Source organism: Mirounga leonina, unplaced genomic scaffold (assembly GCF_011800145.1).
Source record: "Mirounga leonina isolate KUSES-001 unplaced genomic scaffold, KU_Mleo_1.0 Mir_357, whole genome shotgun sequence".
Lineage (NCBI taxonomy): Eukaryota > Metazoa > Chordata > Mammalia > Carnivora > Phocidae > Mirounga > Mirounga leonina.
In genome coordinates, this window is record NW_023270702.1 from 9,260,474 (window position 1) to 9,283,431 (window position 22,958).

The 22,958-nt window shown below is 37.8% G+C and overlaps 1 protein-coding gene across 1 annotated transcript in view; it reads left to right on the plus strand.

Moving 5' to 3' along the window:
• The window catches only part of ENPEP (glutamyl aminopeptidase), an 87,231-nt gene extending 65,390 nt beyond the window's left edge, over nucleotides 1–21,841 (plus strand). Inside the window, exons 15-21 of the mRNA XM_035030283.1 lie at nucleotides 5,775–5,925; nucleotides 6,937–7,010; nucleotides 7,121–7,225; nucleotides 7,310–7,480; nucleotides 9,310–9,450; nucleotides 18,241–18,319; nucleotides 19,329–21,841. Coding sequence (XP_034886174.1) covers nucleotides 5,775–5,925; nucleotides 6,937–7,010; nucleotides 7,121–7,225; nucleotides 7,310–7,480; nucleotides 9,310–9,450; nucleotides 18,241–18,319; nucleotides 19,329–19,472 — 865 coding nt within the window. The 3' untranslated portion in view covers nucleotides 19,473–21,841. The remainder of the gene's footprint in view (nucleotides 1–5,774; nucleotides 5,926–6,936; nucleotides 7,011–7,120; nucleotides 7,226–7,309; nucleotides 7,481–9,309; nucleotides 9,451–18,240; nucleotides 18,320–19,328) is intronic.
• The last annotated feature ends 1,117 nt before the right edge of the window (nucleotides 21,842–22,958 follow it).

The window sequence follows — 22,958 nt, forward strand, 5'->3', positions numbered from 1 at the left end:
TCAGGTCATCAGGGTAAGAAGAATGAGACATGGTGCTCTAGGATTGATCAGAATTAAGGTACCGCTTAAGAAATTTGACTTTTTTGGTTTTCATGTCTTGAAGGTGACCTACACTTAGAAAAAAAACCCATCAACGTAGATTAGGGAAATGAAGAAGTAGTAACCACAGTATCTTTGAGATTTTTTGTTTTGTTTTGTTTTCAAGTAGTCTGACACTACTAATTCAACAAGTGTTTGTTGAATTTCTGGTACTTCTGTAGGAGCTAGGGCTGGCTTTTAGTGGCCTCATCCTAGATGCAAGCAGTGTACTGAATGAGTGTACTGAGAATGAGATGCTACTTCCTCAGAAAGCTTTCACTGGCCCCTTTGTCTAGGTTGGGTGTCCCTTTCGCAGGCCCCTGTGTTTCGCCACAATATTATACTGTCATTTCTTATTAACTGTCCATCTCACCTACCTAATTGTAAGTTATGTGAGGGTAGGCACCCAGATCATGTTCCTATTTATTTTATTCCCGGCTTCTAACTGTGACTGGCCCAAGGGAGAAGCTCATTAACTATGAGCCAAACACATGTCTGAAAGATAGTATACCAGCACTCTAAAGGCCTGGGAGAACTGTTTTCCACAGACTTCCTAGATGAGATACTGGAAGTCAGAAAACCTTCTTGACATTTTTTAAGGAGGGGATGGATAGGGTTATAAAACAGGCTCTGGAACGATTAAGATCTTGGTTCTTTAAAACCTGGAGTAAATTTCCTAACCACTCTCTGACTCGATCTCCTTATGAGAAAAATGGAGATGACCTTAAAAGATTCTTGTGAGAAACAAATGAAATAATGCACGTAAAGCACCTCAAATAATGTCTGGCCTATAGCAAGTGCTTAATAAAGTGTACCACTTGACTGTACCAGACACTGCATAGGCCTGGGAAATTAAGTGGTAAAGGAAGATAATCAATATTATAAAATACAATAGAACCCTTAAGAATTCTTTTGGGGGAAAACTCTCCTAGGAATGCATCATGACTTTTTCCAAAGCTTGGCATCTTGGCTTTTAGCAATTACACAGAACTACAATATCTTTGTAATTTAATTCCCATCAAAACACAACGCAGACAGTTCTTTTTGCTTTAAGAAGCGAAAGCCTCTTGAACACGTCTCTATGGGGCACTGTGTATAAAGCAAATAATTCACACAATTGAAAGACTTTCCTTGCATTTGCTCAGCTCCTTGGCCGTAGCCCCGTAAAATTTTGGAAAGATATGGGAAGGAAGAATGTGAAACTCATTTGAAAAACAAAAAATATGTAGAATCACACAGCAACGGGTCTGGAAAATACCTGAGCAATCACCTGAGCTATTCAGTTATCACCCAATTTCCTTCTGTAACACATGAGGGAAACAGGACTCAGGGAAGTAGAGTCCACCAGTGTTAGCTACAGCTAAGTGCAGTTCCCTCAGAAACTTTAGGGAGAAAAAAGGGGAAACATGTAGTTAAACAGTAAGTGCCTGTGGTAGGATAAGAAGTTATACAGTTCTACTTGGGTGTTCAAAAAAGAAATGTAACTATCATGTTTCATAAGCAGGGCTAAAAGAGTGCCTCTAAATATAAAAGTATTGTTGATTCCCCTGTCCCCAAATTTGAGGAGCTAGTACTCTTACTGCCCCAGATGAATATCCAGATGGGCTCATTTGTTCAAGACAAGGAATAAAAATTCTCCCAACCACTTCAAGTCCCTCAGACAGGCTTAGTTTGAGTTTGAGCCCAGTTCAGTAAAACGATCAAAGTTACCAACTGCATTTAAAGTTCCTCCCTGCCCCCAACTCAGGCTGGTGTCTGGCCAGCCACCTGCAGTGGGAACCAGGTGCTTGATGTCTTTGCCATTTTGTTGCATGGAACTTCCGCTCCTCACTCACCAGGCTGCCTCTGATTCCTCCAGAGCTAAGGCAAGGAGAGCAGGGAGGGAGAGCAGGTGAAGGGAGAAAAAGATCCTGACATGCTGTCTATGTTTGGCCCTCTCTGGACTTTGAAGATGTTTAATACTGACTCATTTTCTTGTGTGCTGTTTTCATGGGGTATTTGCCATCCATACCCATTTTTATTGCTAAGAGTCTTTCTCTTGCAGTTCCTTGAAGTGGGTAAGTGAAAACCTCTGAACCACGACTGGCCCATAGGAAGTATTCACATATCTTTTCCCCCAACAAAATCTGGGAGGATGAGCCACCCCATGCAGTCTTATCTCTTCACTCTGAGGTTAGAGCGGTAGTCAGCCGCAGTCTCTTATCCTTTAGATTTCTCAGGGTATCAGACACCAGGCCACTGTGCCCCCAAACTCCAAGATAAAGGAGGTAAAACTCTTCAAGTGATTTCATCAAAGCCCTTTTTCCTAGACATTATGTGAGGGGAAAAGCCTCCTGCAACCCCCTCTCCCCTGTGGGAGGAGAGCATTCACATTACCCTGACAGCTCTCCCCCACGAAGCCCTCTGTTAAAGCCCTCATTCTGCCCCTAGCTTCTCCAGTGCCCTTAATAGGCTGGTGATGGGTTATCAGCTAAGGGTCACAAAAATCTCTCCTGACCATGTTCATTCCAATTTGGTGGGCCTGCATCTTACTTTGGGGTTTAGGCCAACCGGCCTGGTTTGGGGGTTAGGCAAGGGGCCTTGCCAAAACGGAGACAGAAAGAATCCTTTTTGTCCACCTGTTACAGTAGGGTTTTCCTTTTCAATAGCTTCCATTGTGCTCTGTATCCTACTGTGTGCTAAAGCCAGGAAGAGGGTGAGGAATAACATAAGGGAAAGAAGAGAGCACTAGCTAACAAGCCAGTGGGTGGGAGCAGGAGTCTCTAGGTGAGGAAAGAATGGCAGAAAGAATGGCTTAAAAGGCCACCAAAGCTAATGATCCAAACAGAATTTCAGCCTGGCTTCACAAAGCAGGGTCCCAATGATATCCAAGGTGAGGAGCAAGTTAGCAAATAAAGGCCACCAAGTGAACATCAGCCACACCAAGATTACAGACCTCTAGGGTCACTGGTTTTACCATTTTACAGGTGTTTGCCGAGGTAACCAGAGCACAACACAGAATTGGATAAGCCACTTCACCCTCCTACCCCCCACCCTCATGCTGCCTTTTAAAGAAAGGAGAAGTAGGATAATCAGAAAGACTCCAAAAAGGACCTAGTTGTTTGCAAAAAGACTGTTATAAGCCAGAAATCTGAATTTAGTTGGCAAGTGAACACTGAGAAATCAGGCACAATGGGGACGTTTTGAAATTCTCCATACCACCAAAGGCTTTGCTGGGAAAGAACATGAGCACATTGGGTCAGCTGCATCCACCTAGGCACCTCTCCGAACCGTTTCTGATGTCCCAGTGAAGAGGGACATTTGATAAGACACTATGCTTAACTCAGCTTCTCTGAGGACTGTACTGTACTTCCAGGTCACACCCAGGGAAGCAAAAACAAACCTTTTGTTATAGGATCCCCCAAACTTCCTGGGTGCCTCAGCCCAAGATAGGAAGGCAAGAATTCTCTCATTAGATCCATTTGTCCTTTTTTCCATCAAGTTTGGTGGGAACTTTTGTTAAGTATAGCCTCCATTTTCTCCAGATGATAGGAACTTCTATGATTTAAGTCCATCAGGCATGGCTTTTACTAGATGGATGGAAGATTTTTAAATGAAGAAAATTATTGGAACACCTGGGTGGCTTAGTCCATTAAGTGTCTGATTTCAGCTCAGGTCATGATCACAAAATCCTGGGATCAAGCCCCACATCAGGCTCCCTGCTCAGTGGGGAGTCTGCTTCTCCCTCTCCCCCTCCTTGCTCATGTTCTCTTTCTCTCTCTTGCTCACTCTCTCAAATAAAAAAAAATTTAAAAAGATTTTATTTATTTATTGAGAGAGAGGGGGGGAGGGAGAGAGCACGAGTGAGGGAGAGGAATAGAAAGAAAAGGAGAAGCAGACTCCCCACTGAGCAGGGAGCCTGACGAGGGACTCCATCCCAGGACCCTGGGATCCTGATTTGAGCCAAAATCAGATGCTTAACCAAATGAGCCACCCAGGCGCCCAAAAAATCTTTAAAAAAAATAAAAATAAAATAAAATTCTTAACCATATCTGACTTTCAGAACTGTTGTATGCCTATGGATTTAACAAATGGAGTTTGAGACTCAAAGTTGCATAAGAATGCTGTCTTAGGTTGAGCTCCCTAGAAGCAGAGTATGAAATGCAGGTTCATGTACATGTAGTTTATTGAGAGAGTCTTCTCATGAAATAGGAAGTATGAAAAGCAGGATGGGGCAGGGATAAAAAGCTGAGCCATGATATGGTCTGAGATGGAGTCTAGCTTAGCCAGAATCCACTAGAAAGCTATGAATTGTGTTGTAGAGTAGGTACAATTTGAGGGAAGCAGGCTGGCTTGTTGCCTTCCTGAATCAGAAAATTAATGGCATGGGGTGGAGGGATTGCATTACCTCTTAGGCAAGATGGATCTATTTGGCCGAGGGCTCTTCTCTGAAGAAGGTGGCAGCTGTGAGCCAACAGAGCACTGTAAGGGGATCTGAGAAGGGCACTAGAGATGTCTTTGTTCTCAAAACCAGGTCTTCACATGTGGTCCCATCAGTATCAACACCGACTAGGAGCTTGTGAGAAATGCAAATTCTTAGGCTCTACTCCAAACCTGCTAAATCAGAAACTCGGGTGGGGAGGTCCGGGAGTATATGATTTAATGAACTTTCCAGGTGTTGTTGATAGTTGCTCAAATTTGAGAATCATAATTCTTGGGGCGCCTGGGTGGCTCAGTTGTTAAGCATCTGCCTTCGGCTCAGGTCATGTTCCCAGGGTCCTGGGATCGAGCCCCGCATCGGGCTCCTTGCTCTGCGGGGAGCCTGCTTTTCCCTCTCCCACTCCCCCTGCTTGTGTTCCCTCTCTTGCTGTGTCTCTCGCTGTCAAATAAATAAATAAAATCTTTAAAAAAAAAAAAAAAGAAATGTCAATAGGAACTTCAAATTTTGTGGAGGAACAAAATCCATTTTTATTTATCAATATTGTTTGAAAATGTATGAAAAAGGAAGTGTTTTAATGGGAAAAACAAGTTCAGTTGGAATGTTTTAAACATGCATAATTCACGAGTATTGTTATGTTTCGTCTTCATATCAAAGGTAAATAATTTCAGTAAGATATAATTATCATGGTGCATTTGTAAATTATTTTCTTATGAAGTATTTTTTAAAGATTTATTTATTTATATATTTAGAGAGTGGTGGGGGGCAGAAGGAGAGGAAGAGAGAAAATCTCAAGCAAACTCCTTGTTCAGCATGGAGCCCGACGTGGGGCTCAATCCTACAACCCTGAAATCATGACCTGAACTGAAATCAAGAGTCTTTTACCTAACCAACTGAGACACCCAGGCGCCCCACATTTATATATTATAATCGGTTTGTGTCTATTCATCAATATTAACCATAGCTGAATGGCTTTTGTTTTATCCAAAATTTTGCCTCAGTGATTTTTGAAATGTTCTTTTTAATGTTCTGTCTTCCTCTTTACTATTGAATATATGAAAGCACTAAGACATCATTGTGAACAAACCTCTTTGATTGGGTCCCCCCAAATAAACACATTTTCTTAATTGCTTAATAGAAGAGTTCTCATTAACACTGAATTCTATGATTTCCATATTAGTACTTTTAGTCAAATGAGTACTAGTCTCTGGGTGGATTTTTGTTTTGTTTTGTTTTTAGTCTATGGTTTTTAATTAAAGGTTTTTTTTCTCTTCCTTAGAGCTCAACTTCTAGATTATAACATGGCTCTAAACTTGACCAAGTATCTCAGACTGGAAGAAGATTTTTTACCATGGCAGAGAGTAATTTCAGCCATAACCTACATCATTAGCATGTTTGAAGATGATAAAGAGCTATACCCTGTGATTGAGGTGATGTTAATGCTATATCTTATGACCATAAATGTGCAGCAATGAGCAGAATAGGGAAATTTCTGAGACAAGGAGCTTCTGAGAGACACAAAAGCACATCCGTGTGCCAAGTGAAATTAAAGGAAAGTACAATGACATGACTAGTCAAACCAGAGATACTATCTCTCTATTTTTTTCAACTTGAAATGTATCAGTATTTCTGGTTCAGTATACCACTTAATGATATATTTTAGTGTTAGAAAGAACACAAGAATTAATATTTTAGTTACAATAGACAAGATACTAACTAGATCCTATTTTCAATGATTTATCTATGTTAAAATGAATTTATTCTTACTAAAATATAACATTATATTTCCTTATTCTTGCTGCTGTTATTTCCACATTGAGATTTTATTATAGGATAGTCATTCTAAATACTTTGCTTTGGGGTTTCTGCAGCACTTTGGTAGGACACTTGCAATTTTAAGGAAATTCTGGATTCAAAGCTCTAGCTCTTTTACCTACTAAATGAAAGAACTTGGACAAATGATTTAATATTTGTGAGTCTTCATTTCCTTTGTACAATAGGAATGTTGGCACTTCCCTGCCTATGGCAATGGGATAGTATAGATCATATAAAATAAACATCCTTTGTAGATCCAAAGGCGGTATACATATATCAGTTATCACCATTTTTATTTCATCAATACTTTATTAATCTTCTTAGTGCAGTAAGTATGTCAGGTGTTACTCCATTTCTTAGAAATGTTAACTGAAAAGTAGAGGTTAAAAGGGGCTTACCTTGAATTTTATGAAACATTAGAGGATTCCAGGATGTTCTTATCTTCAGAATTGAAGCAAATTTGCCATGTGATAAGAACTGAAAACATCCCTTTCCTAAGGAAAGGCCCAAAGTCCTCTGAACTAGTAGGAAAGAAGATTACAACAGGGGGCTGTAGATCATAATAAATGAGAACCTGTTGATAAATAGTAAATTCTTACTCATTGTACATGGTGCTTTTGTTTCAGAAATACTTCCAAAGTCAAGTGAAGCCCATTGCAGATTTTCTGGGATGGAATGATGACGGAGACCACCTTAAAAAGTTATTTCTTACATTTTTAAAATTAATTTTCATTTAATATTTGTTTGTGTATGTTAAAACATGTTAAAAAGTGCTCATGTCCCCAGCTTTGCGTGTGTTTGTTTTTTAAGGTTACTCCGTGCATCCGTGTTAGGGCTTGCGTGCAAAATGAAAGATCAAGAAGCCTTGGACAATGCTACCCAATTATTTCAGCAGTGGCTAAGTGGGACTGTAAGGTGACTGTTCATGTGTTCATTTCTAGAGGATTTCAAACTTAAAAATGAAGAATTAAATCTCTGAAACACTGTTTCTTCTTCTAGGCTTCCTACAAATCTCAGGCTTCTGGTATATCGGTATGGAATGCAGAACTCTGGTAACGAGACTTCATGGAACTACACTCTTGATCAATACCAGAAAACTTCATTAGCTCAGGAAAAAGAAAAACTGTTGTATGGATTAGCATCGGTGAACAATGTTACTCTTTTGTCAAGGTAAATTTTTTTTTCATTCATATGAGTGGCATGTGATGGTTTATGTGTCACGGTCACTTTAAGATGTGAATTAAAGTATGATACATTTCCAAGAACATCTATTAAAACTTATTTTCCTGGCAAGAAACAAAGTATCCATGTAAGAGTGGAATAAAGAAATGTAATCTCATATGAAAACATTCTGGGAGTAGGCAGTTTCTAGTTGTGAGCAGTGGTTCAACATTTTCATTCAGGACCTGGGGTATTTCTCTTTCTGTTCTGCCATCCTCAACATGTTGGATGTCTCATAACCTCTAAAGCTCCAAATGTTTTTCTTTGCACAAATATGTTCAGTGAAAGAAGAACAAGAACAAAAGAGTTCCTCCTCACAAGACTTTGTCTTTTATGCTAAAGGTGAGTTATCTCTGCTTCCCCTCATAACCAGAACTGGATCACACTTGATCATTCTGGGTTATACTCTAGGTCTACCACTTGATCATTTGCCACCTAGGATGAACTTGAATTCCTTTGACTGATTTGAGTCATCACCATACTCTGAGGCTGGGGTAGGAGCCTACCTACTTCCCTACTATCAAGGATACCTTGATCCAAGCCCAGAACAAAATTGGTTTCTGTCATCAGAGAAGAAGTATGTGCACAATATGCATACGCACACACAAAATGTATTTATATTCCACTCAGAAAGACTGCTTGAAGCGCACCTATGAGTCTTCTGCCATTACACATATGCCCCAAATCAACTAGCATCTGCCTTAATTCATTTGTTGCTTAGCTATGGTTTCTGAATTATTTACTGCATTCACTTAACCAACACTTAAGAAGTCCTTTCTATGTGTAGGTATATAAATTGTGGGAATAAAAATGAATAAGACATGATATCTATCCTTGAGAAACTTATAGCTCATGAGAGAGGCAGAATATAGATAGGAAATTACGATGCAATAAACAGTTTGTAAGAATAACAGGAAGGAAAGCCAACAATACTCCTTCATCATCTTGCTTTGGGGTAGATGTCAATTCTCTTGCTCTTGGCCCTAAAATAGTCTATCAAGAACTTGATCATTTTGCCATTCCATAAAACATCATATTGATCCATTATTTTGATGGCACTGTGCTGATTATCTGATGAGAAAATTAGCAAGTGCTGACATGCCTTACTAAGATTCTTGTGAATTAGAGGATGAGTAATAAGTTCCACAAAAATTCAAGACTACCACTAAAGGTGCAGTTTCTGGAAGTTCAATGGTCTAGAGTATGTCAAGATATTCCCTCTAGGTACAGCTATGGCATAGAGTTAATAAAACCATGAGAGACCATGGACTCTGAGAAACAAACTGAGGGTTCTAGAGGGGAGGGGGGTGGGGGATGGGTTAGCCTGGTGATGGGTATTAAAGAGGGCACGTTCTGCATGGAGCACTGCGTGTTATATGCAAACAATGAATCGTGGAACACTACATCAAAAACTAATGATGTCATGTTTGGTGATTAACATAACATAATAAAAAAAAGAAAAAATCTATTGATCTGGTCACTTAATTTATCTTGGACTTCTTTGCATTAGACTATACTTATAGCTAATTAATCTAACCATATAGGTTACTTTAGTTGTTTCTTACAATCTAGGGAAGAACAAATAAGATGTAACTGCTATTCATTAGAAAATAAAAGAATAAATACTTTCCCTTAATTTACTGGCTCTTTTTTTTTTTTTTTTAGTTCAGGGGGGTAATAGGTAAATGGGTGAAGTGCTTATATACAATAAATTCAATTAATTTTTTAAAAGTTTATAGTTAAAATTTTGAATTGTTTTTCTATTTGTGTTTTCTTAGATATTTAGATTTGCTCAAGGACCCAAACCTTATTAAAACCCAGGATGTGTTTACAGTCATCCGATATATCTCATACAACAGCTATGGGAAGAATATGGCCTGGAATTGGATTCAGCTCAACTGGGAATATCTAGTCGACAGGTGGGATAATCAGATAATGGCTTGTTGTTCTCTTTGTTTGATACCATCAACAAGTTCTTTCTTTTTCTCTTTGTTGTACTTTCTCTGACATCTATACAATATCTGGAATGGCATATAATTAGAAGTAAAGGATCATGGTATTTTCCTTCTAGGGAAGCAATAAACTAGTTGATTTTAGGCCTAATTCCTTTTCGGGAAATTATTGTTTCCAACTGATCTACAGAGTTCTGAAATCTGGAGAGATGCCTAAATTGTATTATTTTTAGTTTGGTTAAAACAAGTTAAGGTAACTCTCTCTGTTGTGTTAGCACCTACTATAATGCCAGGCACGTATTTAATTCTCAAGATTTAATGAAAATGAAGCGAGTTTCTGGACTTGGGTTCAAATTGGAGGCTTATATCTTACTGAGCTTATATGGATGATAACTTTTATCTCCCTTGACCAGATAATTATACTTTAGGTATTAAAGGGACCTATATTTCCCAGGCAATAGCAATTTTAAAATGGGAAGTAGAAAGGACAAGAGAGGAGCAAATCAAACTAAAGAGATGCTTTCCCAGATTTCTTATTTCTTCAGCCCCATTTAGAAGAAACGTTGCTATTCTTGGTCCTAATCCTCTAAATTTAGTGGTTATTCCTATTAAAAAAATTTTTTTACAGACTATAAAGTAGAATCTAGATTATATATCCAAATAAATGTGTAAACATTGACCAAAAGACCCTTACTGTCTGTAATCCCCACACTGGGAAACAGTTATCCTTCCCTAATCGCTCCTGTTTTCCCATCAGCACTACCTCATTGATAATGACTGCCTTATCAGAAATACTAACTATGAAGATAACTTTTATTTCCATTCTCTTTTCTACCCCACAATTCACCAGGCTGCCATAGGTTCATTCACATTTCTCATTGTTCTGAGATCCAGATTATATCTGTATCTTTCAACTAAGATACCCTACATTGCTTGTGCCTATTTGTGATGAAGTTTTGCCTTTTCTGTTCTTACAGTGATGGAGTGTAACTGTTCATCCATCTCTATAAAAATTAACTGGCATGTATGTGTGTGTGTGTCTGTGTATGATGCTTTGTCCATCTGTTTATAACTGTTTCAATGAAACGCATGACTTAGAATTAATAAATCTTCCTAATTGAGAACATGTTATCTGAAGGTAACACTTCATGTTATGCAAGCCAGTACATTGCATTTGCTTAATATATGCCTACTGAAATGTACTGAGTATTTTGTTTTAATCCAAAAGACTATAAGTCTTTCATTTTTTGGGTACATGATGCAGGAAACCTATGCAGATGAAGAAGAATGCTTACTTTTGAATTATTGTAAAAAGATAAGTAAATAATGTTCCATTTTGCATAATAAAATGGCGATTCCCTTATTGTTTATTAAATATAAAGTACTTTTCAAGGCCTATTTGAATAGCTTTGGTGTGATTTATTTCAAAGAAGATATTTTTCATTTTAAAAAATTAGTTCATTGTCATACCTCTTAATAATTAATAACTAGAAAAAACAGGTGTTATTTTGTCATAAAAGTCATAAACATCTGACCCTAAAATAAATTAATTAGACCTAATCCTGAATTTAAAAAAAAAATAATAAATTGATATACTATTCCCAGTGCTAGTTCCAAAACCCTTGCTCAAGGCTTTTCATATTTCTTCATAGTCTAATGAATTAATTCTCATGAGGTATTATTTCACATAGCCTCAAACATAAAAGTATATTACAACCACATGTTGGACACAAAAATAACACCCAATATTAATTATGGTTAGTTTGAATAAATAGAACTTCCCTGCTAAAATTGGATAGGATGAATTAAACAAAAATGAGCAAGCTTTATACAAATATTTCCAAACTCTTGAATATTTTCCAGAATTCAGGATGAGTGATTTTCCTGCCTAGGTTCCTGAACAATTTATTGTCATCCTAAAATAAATAAGCTGCTTTTTTACAAAGGGCTTTGTCATGTAATTTTTATGACAACTGATGGCCACACCACTAATGTCCTTTCTAGTTTGAGACTTAATCAAAAAGTTCCAAAGATATTTCTGCAATTAGTCTTTGCTTTTGTTTATTCCAGTAAGGTCTTAGATGAAACTGTGAAGATGAATGAACTCAATAAGTCAGTAGTGTGGTGTGCTAAGGTTTGATTTTAATTGATGACTATGGTTGAAAATTAAGTCAATGGGACATGACTGAAACCATTTAAAGACTGCCTCAAAGACAAAGAAAATTAGTAAGAATTTAATTAAAAGTTTTATGTGCATTGAAATAATTTCTTTTGGGTAATATAATAATACTTATGTTAAGTATTAAGTCCAAGAAGATGATTGTTATATAATATTATTTTTTAATATTTAAGATAAATCCTTATTTTAGTTTTAAAAGTAATTCACATGATAAATATACAGCATGTTTCCCTTTAAATGTTACACTTTATATGCTATTGGTTTATTGGGATAAACATATTTTGTTCTTACATTTTTATTATTTATACAGGGAGTTGCAGTCTCTATTCAATCTATTCATTGCTAGTTCCCCAAAATATCCTCTAATTTGTAGTCACTAGGAACAAAACAGAAAAGGAATATTATAGAGTTATAGAAGGTCACTGAGAAAAATTGTTTTCTTACCTCTAATTAACAGACTTTCTTTGAATCTACAGAATATCATTATAGCAACTTAGTGTGATTTCCTTTTTTAAATCCCCCATTTTCTTATTATAAAATGGGTAGGTATTTTTTTGCACAAAATACAGATAAGCAAATATAGGGATATAAAAATCACCTGTGATTCCACCACCTAGAAATAACCTTTGTCAGGAGCGCCTCAGTGGCTCAGTCGTTAACTGTCGGCCTTGGACTCAGGTCCTGGGATCCAGCCCCACATCAGGCTCCGTGCTCAGCGGGAAGCCTGCTTCTCCCTCCTCCCTTCCCTCTCCTTGTGTTCCCTCTCTCACTGTCTCTCTCTCTGTCAAATAAATAAATAAATAAATAAAATCTTTAAAAAGAAGTAACCCTTGTCACACTACTGTTTTCCTTGAGACATTTTTCTATGGCTGTTTATTTACAGAAATGGAATCATATGATGCATATGGTTTTATAACCTGCTTCTCCCCCTGCATCATCCTCTATCGTGGATGTCTTTTCATGTCTTTAAGTATGCTTCCTCAATGTTATTTTTGATGCTCAATCATATTTCAGTGTATAGATATATCTTAGTTTATTTAGCCAATCTCTATCTGTTGGATAATAAAACTGTTCCAAACTTTCTGATGAATGTTGCAGAATGGCCACCCAGAAAAAAATTTACTATTAACTTTGCCCATTTTTCCAACCCTTGCTAACACTGAGGGCTGTCTTTAGAAATAATAAAAGACCTAAATGTGAGATAGGAAACAATCAAAATCTTAGAGGAGAACACAGGCAGCAAGGTCTTTGACCGTAGCCATAGCAATTTCTTATTAGACATGTCACCAGGGGCAAGGGAAACAAAAGCAAAAATGAACTATTGGGACTTATCAAGATAAAAATATTCTGCACAGCGAAGGAAACAATCAACAAAACTAAAAGGCAGCCTACTGAATGGGAGAAGATATTTTCAAATAACATCTGATAAAGGGGCAATATCCAGAATCTATAAATAACTTATCAAACACAACACCCAAAAAACAAATAATCCAGTTAAGAAATGGGCAGAAGATATGAACAGACATTTTTCCAAAGAAGACATCCAGATAGCTAACAGACACATGAAAAGGTGATCAGCATCACTCATCATCAGGGAAATACAAATCAAAACCATGATGAGATACCACCTCACACCTGTCAAAATGGCTAAAATTAACAACACAGGAAACAAAAGATGTTGGCAAGATGCAGAGAAAGGGAAACCCTCTTACACTGTTGGTGGGAATGAAAACTGGTGCAGCCACTCTGGAGAATAGTATGGCTGTTCCTCAAAAAGCTAAAAATAGAACTACCCAATGATCCAGCAATTGCACTACTAGGTATTTACTCAAAGGATACTAAAATACACATTTGAAGGAATACATGCATCCTTGTCACCTCACTTCTGTCCTATTTCTACTTCACCAAGCTCTAAATGTTGTTCTTATCTCTTCATCTTCATTGCCAGAGTCCAATCTACCACTACCTTTTGCTGGGACTCCCCAATGTCTATAGCATCATTATCAACAATAACCAAACTATGGAGAGGGGCCAAATGTCCATCAACTGATGAATGGATAAAGAAGAAGTGGTGGATGGGATACTACTCAGCCATCAAAAAGAATGAAATCTTGCCATTTGCAATGACCTGGGTGGAGCTAGAGTATATTATGCTAAGCAAAATAAGTCAGTCAGAGAAAGACAAGTACTATAGGATTTCACTCATATGTGGAATTTAAGAAACAAAACGGATGAGCATTCAGGAGGGGAAAAAGAGAGATGGGGGAAACAAATTATGAGAGACTCTTAACTATAGAGAACAAACTGAGGGCTGATGGAAGGAGATGGGAGGGCAATGGGATAGATGAGTGATGCGTATTAAGGAGGGCACTTGCTATGATGAGCACTGGGTGTTATGTGTAAATGATGAACCAATGAATTCTCCTGAACCAATACTAAACTGTATGTCAAATAACTAGAATTTAAATTAAAGAAAAACAATATCCTTGCTAACTGAGTATATAAAAACTGATATCTCATTTTATTTTCTTTATTTTTTCATTTTTTTAAAGATTTTATTTATTTATTTGACAGAGAGAGAGTTAGCGAGAGCCAGAACACAAGCAGGGGGAATGGCAGGAGGGAGAAGGAGGCTTCCCGCTGAGCAGGGAGCCCGATGCGGGGCTCAATCCCAGGACCCCGGGATCATGACCTAAGCCGAAGGCAGACACTTAACGGCTGAGCCACCCAGGCGCCCCTGATATCTCATTTTAAATTATAATCCTTTTATCCAGTAAATACTGTATAACATCTACTAAAAGCTAGGCACTGCGCTTGGCATTGAAGATACAATAGTAGAAACAGACCTGGATCTCTGTCCTCATGGAGCTTAGGATCTGGTAATGGAGGCCAATATTAATTAAAGAATCACACAAATGCATGTACAATTAAGACTGTAATAACTACAAATAGAAGAAGTTCTGGTCACACTGAAAGAGTGTAAAAGGGGAACTGACCAAGTCAAGAGAATTTGGACATTAAGGGCTTCCCTAAGGAAGTGATGGTTGAGCTGAATTCTAAAGGAAGAGCAGGAGTTACTTAGGTGAACAGGAGGTGAAGCATTCCTGGCTGAATACCTTCTATCAGAAAAGAGAAAAGATAAGGGCCAAACTTTGCAGGGTCAGATGTAAGATCTGGGCTGTTGTTGTAAGAGCAGTGCTAAATCACGAAAGGGTTTTAAGTAAGAAAGTGAAATGCTTGATTTTACTTTGAAAAGAAAGCTCTGGTGGTAAAACACAGACCTAGGTGGGGGCCAGAGTGAATTTGAGAAAAGCGGTCAGAGAGCTATTGGAGGAGTCCCAGCAAAAAGTAGTGGTAGATTGGACTCTGGCAATGAAGATGAAGAGATAAGAACAACATTTAGAGCTTGGTGAAGTAGAAATAAGACAGAAGTGAGGTGACAAGGATGCTTTGGTTTCTAGAAAAGGTAAGGAGAAGGAGAACAATGAATTCAGTTTGCTATTTATGATGTCTTTGAGTCTCTTTTGAGATGTTGAATTGGAGATTGTTTCAAGGAAGTTATAGTCCCTTGTCAAATGCTACTTAAGAATTGAGTAAATCCAAGACCGAAAAATGCCCATTAGATTTACTGGCATAAAAGCTATTGGTAACTCTAGAAAGTTTTTCAGGGGAGTGATGGTGGCAGAACCCAAATTGAAGCAAATTAATTAATCAATCAATGGAGAGGAAATGAAGATATGAAATGTAGAGAACTCTCTTGCAAAGTTTGACTATGAATGGGGAGGTGAGAGAAAGGATATTAAGAGAGATGCCAGATCAAGGAAGAGAATTTTTTTCTTTTTCTTTGTGGAAGATAGTTTTAATATGTTTAATATATTTTAAAGCTGATGAGAAAGAGCCAGTGAAGAATGGGAGATTTACTATGTAAGACAGAAAAGATTCTTTTAAAAATAAAATTTTTAAGAAAGTGGGGAGAAGTTGGAGCCAATGCACACATGATAGAAGAAAAACAGGTGTCTTTGTATGTCTGTAAACTAAAAGATGTAAGAGTTACTATGTATTTTCTCTGTGAATTAGAAGACAAGGTCGTCTTTGTTGGAGAAGGAGGGAAGCAGGAGAATGTCTGGAGGTTTGAAGAGAGTGAAAATACTTGAAAAAAGTAATTCAAGAATTAAGAGAATGAATTGACCAGGGTAATGTAGGAGGACTCTCAATGTGGAGGGTCCATTTAAGATTGATATTCATGAATTTATAGTGAAACATTTTGGAAAAAGTTGGGTGACTTCCCTTGGAAGATTAGCCACCTGGCGCAAACACAGAGGAAATGGGCAGTTGATTTCATCCAAAGCTGGAGTTTTGCTAGAAACAAGTTATTAAACTGTAAAGGAGTTTAGGGCTTAGGAAAAAAAAAATGTTATTGAGAGTGGTAGACCATGGAATCTAAACTATGTAAGGAAACAAGTGCAGGAAAAGGAAGAGCTGATGGTCCAGGAGAAAGTAGAGCTAGGGATGGTCAATGGGCCAGAAATCCAGATGAAGTCAGAGAATGGTCATAGTGAAAACTGAAAGGTAAATTTTATCATGTCTCTAAATTTTAGAGACAGTGTACTTATTGATGATTGCAAGGTATGATCATGGGAATTGGCGGCCAAGGTAAAGAAAATATCACTGGGAATGAGAATGTTAAGAAACTAAGGAGCTGGGATGTTATATTTACCATCCATGTGGACCTTGAAATCACAGCTTGGAATAGAGAGGAAGACTAGAAGTCAGGTGCTAAAGTGTATCACAATTTAGGTGAGGGAGAATAACTAGAAGGAACAGAGGTTTTTAAAAAGAGTGGAGAAATAATGGTCTGGAATCCACAATGGGGGAGCATGAGCACATCAAGTCCATTTCTGACCTGCTTCTATGAAGGATGTGGGGAAAAAAAAACGTTCTCCAAATAAGAAGAAATATTCCCTGGAAAGGGATAGTTCCAGAAGGCTAGGTGGAAGGGATCAAGAGATTGGGAGATCTCGGAGTCTGTCAGGGGCGAGGAAGTACAGCATATACATTATTGGGGCAGTGTTGAGAATAGATGCCTCAGAGTCTTATATTTGGGATAATGACTGTTGACATTAAGTAAAGGGAAATTGCTTACATTAGACTAAGACATGAGAGATGAAAGACATGGTGGATTTCAATTCAATGACGTTTATGATAAGAGTGAGCACTGGACCTAGTTCACTGAAAATCATTATTAATTATTAGAACATTTCCTCCTTTTTCCCATTGGTACATTTTCTCTTTATGTTTCTTTTGCAAACTGCTGATTCATTTCTTTGACAATTTCACATTGGTGTATTTCTCGCTTTTACCAATTTGTAAGTGTTCGTTGTATAGTGAAAATATTTGCTCTTTCCACAGCAAAAAAAATGAATTTTGACTTAATTTTATGAGCTTTTTAGCACAAAAATTTAAAAAATACATACGACAAACTTTGTTCGCTTTTAACTCCATGGCTTCTGGTTTTGTTATGTGATAATTTTGAAATGTAAAATTTCTTCTACTGTTTGTTTACCTCTCCCTATAGCGATATGTTTTCTTTTATCCTTCCTCAGCATTCCAGTGGTTCAAAGTTAATACATAATTCTTGTGGTTGTTTTTCTCACACTTTGATTGGTTGCGATGAGATTTTTATCTGTATCACAATCATTTGTATTATGGTCTGTAAGGAAATCTCTGATTCTTGCTCTTTATGAGAGAAAGTACAACAAGGACAGGAATAGAGTATCATCTCTAAAATCCTATCTTTACATTTAGCTTCAGGTGTCTTTGCATGGCCTGACTAATATAGATCATATAGGCTGATACAGACTAATATAGTAGGCGAGTAGCTAATAAAGCTTTTTGAAAGAAGAATAAATAGCTTACATTCAAATTTCTGTACCTGCGGGAAGATGCATGGCGGATTTGTCAGGGTAAAGGGGACCAGAGCTACTTTGCTGTATGGGAAACACAGAAGCGCTGCAACGGACGAACATAATTATTTCTCACTCATGTTAGTCTCCTGAAGTGAACACTCAAGTCGTTAAAGGGTTCTGCCCCACAAGGCCTTAGGGCCTTATCCTGTCGGTGTGGCTGAAGCTTGGAAGAAAGGGAAAAAAAAAAACAAGAAGTCGAGGGCAAGCAATTTTCCTTGACTTAAGCGAGGAGGCAGAGGTTGAACTCCTGTCCCGCTGACGAGAACTGAGGCGCCCGTCCGCACCTAGCTGTGAAGGAGGCGGAGAAATGTAATCTCCATAGGGGTTCTCCTGTGCGCAGAACAAAAGAACAGATCGGGGGGAGTCCAGCCAGCGGTCCACCCCATCTGGGGTGGTGTTGTGGCTCTGTCTACAAAAAGGCTGAAGGATGTACTAAGAATTTTTCCTGAATAGAAATTTTAGATTAAATGTGTTTACTTACTGTGTTTGCTTACTTTGAAAATGACCGTTTTTAAAAACCCGCAGAATCAAAAGGAAATGTCTGCATCTAGAGAAAGGATTTAAAGTTCTTGACACTTATATTCCCTCTTCCTTCTTTAAATTTCTCTTCAGATATACACTCAATGACAGAAACCTTGGCAGGATTGTCACCATAGCAGAACCTTTCAACACTGAATTACAGCTCTGGCAGGTATGAAGTCAAATCCCTCTAAACTTGTCCAGGAAGAACAGAATTAAACTTTTTTTTTTTTTTTTCAAATGGAAATGGCATTTTCTCTATTCAGATCTCAGAGGACAAGGAGAAAGTAATAATTTTTATATCTAATTAAATGTAGACTTATTTTTTCCAAACTAAAACCAATTCAAATAACCAAGAAACAGAGTGTAAAAGTTGAGAAAGCTGAGGCCTTGAGAGGCATAGAAGGCCACCTGAGACCTTTCGGCTTACCAAAGCGTGGACAGTATGTTTCCCCTTCCTTCGTAATTGTAACTTGGAATAAGATGGTCAAGATTTGATTCCTTTCAAAATTCATAGTTTTGGAATTTAAAGATGTTTAGGTTTCAAATATCTCAGTTCCCAGAGGGCAAAATGTTTATTGGAAAATTGAGATTGTGTGAATTTTCAATGTCTGTATATTACCTATTGGAATGTTAACATTTCTTCTGAACAAAATAATTCTTATTTTTGTTAAGTGGCAAACAATACTATGATTGAGTTTGGGGGAAGGTTTTGGAAGGAAGACGAAAGAGAGAACCAAGATTAACAGAGATGTTATTATGAGGCCTTAATAAAGGGGCTGAAAGTGTGTTAAAATATTCCCAACCCCTGGAGTGAAAGGCTAAGCAAAGCCCGCATCCCACAGACTGGGTTTTCCAGGGAGCAGGCTGAGGAAGGCACAGGAAATAGAGAAGCAGCAGAAGCTCCGAGGGGCACGCAGCCACTGGTGTACTGCTCTCCTTCCCCAAGAGGGCAGATCCTCTCTAGCCCTGACGTGCTGCCCAAGGTCCAAAAGCCACAGGCGATAACGGCCAATCTGAGAGACAGGCTCAGTCTAACTGATGCACCAGGACATGTAACTCAGTGCTGTGCGATGAGAATGGATTTCAAGGAAGAAGGAAACCAATCTAGCTTGTAAGAGAAGCCTTGAAGACTATTGGGCTGAAGATGACTTTCCTAATTATTGTCCTCTCTTTTCTAGATGGAGAGCTTTTTCAAAAAATACCCAGATGCTGGAGCAGGAGAAAAACCTAGGGCGCAAGTGCTGGAAACAGTGAAAAACAATATCGAGTGGTTAAGACAAAATAGAAACACCATAAGACAGTGGTTTTTGGATTTACCTTAAGAACGGTTGATGTGTCCAAATATCATATTTTAATTTTGTGAATCTATTGTTTCTCCTATTATAGCTTTGGTGGCCGAATTTATAAGCACGGTGGAGGGAAACTTATACGCAGATACTGCTTTTGCGAAGTAATGTGTTTCTGTGTCTTGCAAAGCTTTTAAATTGTTTATGAAGGAAGATACTAATAGAGTAGTTAATGCACTCAGGGATTTCTTCTAAGTGTACTTCATAGGAGATTCTTTGCAAACTACAGAGAATTTAATAGCCATTTTCATGTCTCTAACTATCATTCTTTGTATCTTAAATCTGTGAAAATAGAACAATTTGGTCTTAGCTTTACATTTTTAGTACCAAAGAAACACCCCTTAATCTTCTCTCTTGATTGAATTTTAAAGCTTAAATACCAGTACTTGAGGGACCAAAGTTACCATCTTAATATTTATTTTATTATTCAGAATTACACATATCTAATATCATTGTATTCACATGTGTCTTACTCCTTTAAATCCTACCAAAGTAACCCAGGTTTAAATTTTACTAAGGATTGCATGAATTAACCAAAGAAATGGCTATTGCCTTCACTATAAAATCAACAAGAGAACTCTCTTCTCCTTTTTAAAATAAATCTGAATGATTAACCTGAAGAAAATATGTTGTTTTCCAGTGTCACTTTACTCTCAAATAATAATGACTACAGCATTCCCCAAATAATTGAGCGTGAGGCAAATGCAGTTCAAGAACCTAGCCTTTTTCATGCTTGGTACTCTGTCGTCCTGTTCCATTCCCTACAAAGCTCCTTCAAATATGCTATGACATTAGAGGGAAGATAGTGCTTAACTTTGCTCCGTGGATTTTAGAGAAAAAAGGCTAAATAATTGGAGACTGGTCAGGAAAAAGAGAAGGCTGATTATTCCATAAAACTAAATGGAATTAGAATTTAGCTTTGATCTAACCTAGCAATCTAAGTGTGAAAATGAGGAAACCCATGTGTGTCTCCAGCATGACTCTGCATATCTGAGGATATATCTTCTTATAGATAACTTTTATGTATAAGCCCTTAGATCCTAATCCATACAGAATAGCACTGATCAAATTTATATTCGTGACTTGATTAAAGACATCAGTTTTGTAGAAGCTGGTGGCAAGAATATGTTTAATATGGCATTTGATGCCTAGTAGATCCACAATTTAAGTCCAATAGACAGCAAAGAAGGTAAATGACTATATTTCAGTCTGCTATATCTAGGAAATCTAAATTTATTTGGAACTTTCAGAAGTATAAAATAATTTAAGATTGATTTGATGATAATTGAAGCACATGAAAACAATCAAAATCTTAGCTTTGACTTTATCTACATAATAATGTGCCTTAATTAAATACTCTCAGACTTTGTAAACTTTCCTACTGCTATTTTTTTAATTATTGCTTCTCAACTTACACAGCTAAACTGACAAATTCAAAGCAGACTGGAGGGGAGGGATTTTAAAAAAAAGAAATTTCCAGACCAGAACTTTAAAAATATTATTTTAAATGACTTCAGAAGAAAAAGCACATTGACACCATAAATCATCAGGAAAGCCCTACTATCCTCATGAGGTTTAACACCCTAACTTCAAATTAATCACAATCAAAACCAGCACTTGAAGTCTATGTATTGTTTCAAGTCGACAAATAAGAAGGGTTTGTCCTGCTTTATGTAATAAACACATTTAAAAAAAAATATAAGTTTGAGGGGGATGGTAAATAAAACAATTCCAATTTGCCTCCAAGTCATTCTGTTTCATTCCATTTTAAGCACTAACCTGGAAAATGAATTGTTTAGTTCTCTTTGCATCACGTGCAAAAGAGCCGCGCACACTCTGTCATAATAACTTCACTAGTCCATCAGGCCCTTCTCAAACAGCATCTGCTTTTTAAAAGGCTGATGACCGATAGACCTATGCCGAAAACAATTTACTACTCTGCTTGCTTGGTTTGTCCTGATTTCCACAAGGGAGGAAAATTAGTATATTGTTTCCAAAATTAAACTGTAGTAAGCCATCAACTTTTAAAAATTAAATGGAAGAAATGATCAGCAAGGTCATGTAGCAAGGAGCAGGGCAGTGTTATTGCCTTGGATCTAGGCAGTCTACTCCTGTATTCCAGATCATTGCCATGCACCCACATAAAAAAAAAAAAAGGAGCCATAAATAATGACAATAAAAGCATCTACTGTGTATTCGGTGATTATTATTTCCCATACATTCAGGCTTTACCTGCATTCTTGCATTTCATTCTCACAGCAACCCGTATCTATTATAGGGGCACCTGGGTGGCTTAGTCAGTTAAATGTCCAACTCTTGATTTTGGCTCATGTCATGATCTCAGATTCATGAGATCAAGCCCCATGTCGGGCTTTGTGCTGGGCGTGGAGCCTGCTTAAGATTTTCTCTCCCTCTCCCTCTCCCTCTCTTTCTCTTTCTCTCTCTCTCTCTCTCCCTCTCCCTTTTTCTCTCTCTCTTTCCCTTTCAAAAAAAAAAAAAGAAAGAAAAAATATCTATTATATTACGTCTATTATATTGTTTCAGGTACCGGTTGGCCTAGATTCAGGAATGGATTTAGAAGACAGATGGAAGGGGGGAGCCTGGGAGGCCCAGTCAGTTAAGCGGCTGACTCTTGATCTCAGCTCAGGTCTTGCTCTCAGGGTTGTGAGATCAAGCTCCATGTTGGGTTCCATGCTGGGCATGGAGCCTACTTAAAAAAAAAAAAAAATAGAAGACAACTGGAAGAAAAATTGAGTCAGGGGATTAATGGATGGGGTGAAACACATGGGGCAAGGAGAATGTGGGAAGTCATTGACTAACTTCAGCAAATGACAATACTTTGACCTGATACTCCCCTGGAAAGCCTTTAAATACTATTTGCTACTTACCTGAATAAAATGTTTCTTTCCTAATGGCAATTTAGGTTGTCTGATTTGAATTGTATCTGACAATATGCTAGACGTTGTCTATTGTAACTGAGCTTCCATTTCTCACATCTTCTCTGTCCCCATTCTCCTGTATTGCCAAGCTGGGATGCCAAAAATGACACTTCCCTGGTTTTCACATGATTTAAGTTCTGCCAGTGATAAGCACTTCTATGAGACTTGAAAGAAAAGAGAGAAGAGAGGCTGTTCTTCCTTTTCAGGAGAGTGCAGGGGAAAGCAGTTTCTGGGGTAGATGTGAGTTGACAGCTTCTGAACTCATGTGTATTTGCCACCTCTATGGTGCAGGGAAGCTCTGATGAGACACTCATGGTTTACTCACTTCTGGATGATACTAGCAGTTTCTGATCTCTGGAGAAGAATGGTGGTGATATGCAACCTTGAAACCAGAAGCCTGGCACTAACCCTCTGACTTCTATTCTTCCTGCACTGTTAATGATGTGTAAGTGCCTAATGCCTTGTATTTGATCTTTTTCTGCTTAGTATATCTACAGTATTTTCTGAACTGACCCTTGAATGA